Raw genomic sequence first — 3,970 nt, forward strand, 5'->3', positions numbered from 1 at the left:
ATCACACCGGAAGCCAAGCCCTAAAGTGGCACCATTGTTCTACCTCCTAGAAGCCCACAGAAGTATTTCCTTAACCACAGCCTCAGCTCTAGGGCTGCACAGATACCGCGCTCTCTACGGGGCGGAGCCTCGCAAGGGGCGGAGCCTAGCGTGACATTTTGCGACTTCGGTTCCGCCGGCGTCCCTTGAAAGACCCGCGCAGATCAGTCCGTGTGAGGAACCTGGGATTCGAAGGCCCCAGGCCGAGCCCTGCGCCCGTGCTGCGCCACCAGAACCCCAGGACTGCGGCCCCAGGAGGCGCCCCCAGAACTCCAGGCACTCTCTCTGCGTCGCCCGGTACCGCGCTCCACCGCCCCCCGCCGCCTCACCTGTCCTCGAGACCTGTCACGGCGTGCAGCACCCCGGCCCTCACACCCGCCGCCAGGCCCCGTGAGCGCCGCCCGCAGCACCGTCCAGGTGATGGGCAGCCGGCCCCGCAGCCCCAGCGCCTACCCCGAGCCCTGCTGGGGACCGCCGCCCGGAGGACCCCGCCCTGCCAAGCGCCGCCGAACCCAGGAGCCCGCGGGCCTGGAGGGGCCCCTGGCCGCGGACACACTCACCTCCGTGGTGGTCCTGGCCACCGGCTGTGCCCTGCAGCTGCTCCTGGACGACGTCGACCTGGTGCTTGAGCCCGAGCCGACGTCGGCCCTGCAAGTGACCGTTGGAGAGCTCACCCTCGTGCTGGTCCCCGAGGCTCTCCTGCGCTCCGGAGGGCAGGGCCACTCGCCTGCCAGCCTGGAACGGGGCGCGTTCCCGAGCGCGCCCGAGCACGACGTCGCCGTCGAGCGGGGCCTCTCCTGCGTTTCTGCCCCAGAGATGGCCGCCCAAGAAGAGGCCTACGAGAAAGCCGCCGACCGCGAGTTCCTGCCGCCTCGGATGGACCCTGCAGCGGGCTCCGTCCCTGGGCTCCGCTCCTGCGCTGCAAGGGTGGCCAGCCCCCACCCGCAGGGCCCCACACCGGCTGCCTGGCCTTGGGCCCCCACCCCTAGTCCAAAGAGACGCTCTCCTCTCCGCTACTTCAACCTGGACGCCCACCTTCTGGAGCCCTTCCCCAACTCGCCACTCCAGCCTCTACCTCCCTCTCCGAGCCCAGGCCCCCACGCGCGCCCCCAGCGCCTTCCCGGTCCCTCTCGCAAGGCCCGGAGGCGCCTGTTCCAGGAATGAATTGCCCCCACAATCCCTTGCCACCCAGTGGGCCCCTTAGGAGAGGTTTCCAGGAGCCGCCGTGTGTACATTGCACAACCGGCAAAATCACCAAGCATGAATAACGGACAGATGCTTTTTTGATGCAAGCTGCATTGCAAAATTTTGGATCAATGGCGAACCGAAACATCTGAAAAGAAATCACCTCAGCAAGGAAATGCTGCTGGAAATACAGTGTGCTTCCAGAAATGCGAAACACTGCTTAGGTTGTTTCCTCTTAAGGTTACGCTTAAGTAGCCCCATTCTCCTTAGTTTCGCACTTCTTTCTGAAAACCCATTCTTTCCCCAGCACCCTACCATTGCACCTCTTCCTCCAAAATTAGACATTACTAAAAAGAAAAAAAAATGTTTTCTTACTGGATTTTGCCCCTACTGTCCCTGCTAGCTTATGACAACCTTGCCATTTTGACTTTTTGATAGCTGTAGAAGCTTTTGGCGAATCTAACAAATAGGTATACGTGGACAAATGTTTGTTGCATACAAAACAAACACAGAATGAGGAGCGATGATCATGTGCCCTCCTTTTCTTAATGAGAAGGTTACCAAATGGTTTAACTTTTGGTTGGTTCTTTTTTCCAAAAGAACCAACTCTTTTGCATGATTTTCTTCCAATAGATTTTTAATAAAATTCTCCTGTGCTGGAAAAGTTTCTAATTCTAAGGACTCTATGTTTTGATAGTTCTAAGATCCTGAATATATTTTGTACATTGTTACTGGCATATAGAAATGATTCGTTATGTTGTTCTGGTATCCAGAAAAATGATTTAATTTATTTAATGCCTTATCTGTAGATTATCTTGCTTAACTAATAAAGAGAATAATATGACCAAAATAATGAGAATATTGTCTCTTTTTTTGACTGGCCTCTTACATTTTATTTTTTCTTATTTTTTAATTTATTTTTTATTTTTCATTGTTTAGTTAGCCAACATATAGTACATCATAATTTTTTGTTACAGTGTTCAATGATTGATTAGTTGTGTATAACACCCAGTGCTCACCCCAACAGGTGATCTCCTTAATAGCCATCACCCAGTCACCCCTCCTCCTACCCACCTCCATTCTATAAACCTCGGTTTATGTCCTTGGTTTTTTTATTGGATACTATTCCAATTCCAGGTTGAACAGTATGGTTGTTGCAGGCATCCCTATCTTTCTTGTGCCTTGTATTAATGCAAGTGCTTCTAAATTCTCCCATAAAGCATGATGTGTGTGTGTGTGTGTGTGCACGCGCACACACACGGTTGGTAGATAACCCTTATCCTGTTGAAGAGGTTAGTTTTGAGTCTTTCTAATCATGAAAAAATCTTGGACTTCTGTTTTGTCTATTTGGACTGACTACAAAGACTTTCTCAATTTATTGTAAATGTTGGCAGTTCATTGTGTGTATACATAATATAGCTGCATGGAAACTTTGGGTCACTGGGTACATGCAGAAACCTGCCAACAGAGCAAATGGGACCAGGCTTGGGGCTTCAGGGATCTTAAAAATTGGATGTCCTCCTGTGAACCTGAGAAAGTAGAAAGGAAAAGGGAGTAACTGCTGGGTCACTTTAAGGGTTTTTAATGTTAAATTTTAATGCAAACTTTTCTGTATACATAGATGACTTTCGTACTTCCTTTTTTAATCTATTAATGTGGTGATGTGCACCTCCTAAAAACGGAGTATCTTTGCCTTTCTGCTATTCCACATCATTTGATACAATTCTAGTTCTATATTGGGTTCTTTTTTCCTTTTTAGCTTTGTTTTGTTTTTACAATCAACCATATATACACAATTTCTAATTTTAAAATGTATTTTGCCAGATTTGCCTCATATTTGCCTCATAATGAAATAAATTATTCATGATAAAGCTAATGTCAACAAGATGCTCATTTTTTCTGTTGAACATTAATAATTATTATTTAGATTTGCCAGCATGCTTTGCCAGTGTTTTTGCTTCACTTTCCATTCTCGCATTCTACTCCTTCATTCCATCCTCGTTTTTCTCCTTACCAAGTATGCTCTTTAAAATTCTTTCAGCTGTGGCCTGTGTGTAAAGCTTAGTTTTGCATGTCTGCAAATATTCCAGTTACACCCTCAAACTTCTATAATATTCTAGTGAGAGATGGAATTCTAAAATAATTAGAGACACCTGGGTGGCTCAGTCAGTTGGGCTACCGACTCTTGATCTTATCTTGGGTCTTGATCTCAGGGTTGTGAGTTTAAGCCCCATGTTGAGCTCCATGCCCCGATGGGCCCCACACTGGGCATGAAGGCTACTTTAAAAAAATAATAAAATAAAGTAATGCCTATACTTTCTTACTACCTTAAAGATATTGCTCTAGGGGCACCTAGGTGGCTCAGTCAGTTAAGCGTCTGCCTTCAGCTCAGGTCATGATCCTGTGGTCCTGGGACCAAGCCCCACAATGGGCTCTTGCTCAGCAGGGAGCCTACTACTTCGCTGCCTGCCACTCCCCCTGCTTGTACATGTGCGCTCTCTCTCTCTCTCTCTCTAACAAATAAATAAAATCTTAAAAAAAGATATAGTTCTATTATTTGCCTTGTCATTTATTGTCAAAATTGAGAAGCTTCCTGTCATTTGTACTGCCATTCCTTTGCAGGGATTCTGTTTACAATTTACTATTTTTCTTGACCTTGATACACTACAGTGTCAATGTGATGTGTTTAGTGGGTGCAATTTTGCTTGCTGCAACTCAATGAGCTTTTTAAATCTGCAGAACTAAC

At 47.8% G+C, this 3,970-nt stretch overlaps 1 protein-coding gene across 1 annotated transcript; it reads left to right on the plus strand.

The window, feature by feature from the left end:
- Positions 1-345: 345 nt before the first annotated feature.
- Positions 346-1,203, plus strand: LOC308345244 (proline-rich protein 23A-like; the record flags this gene model as incomplete). The annotated part of the gene is made up of 1 exon (XM_080807231.1): positions 346-1,203. The coding sequence occupies exon 1, from the start codon at positions 460-462 to the stop codon at positions 1,201-1,203; it is 744 nt and encodes a 247-aa protein (XP_080663357.1). The 5' UTR covers positions 346-459.
- Positions 1,204-3,970: the final 2,767 nt, after the last annotated feature.

Source organism: Martes martes (genome assembly GCF_963455335.1).
Source record: "Martes martes genome assembly, chromosome: 1".
NCBI classification, from domain to species: Eukaryota; Metazoa; Chordata; class Mammalia; order Carnivora; family Mustelidae; genus Martes; species Martes martes.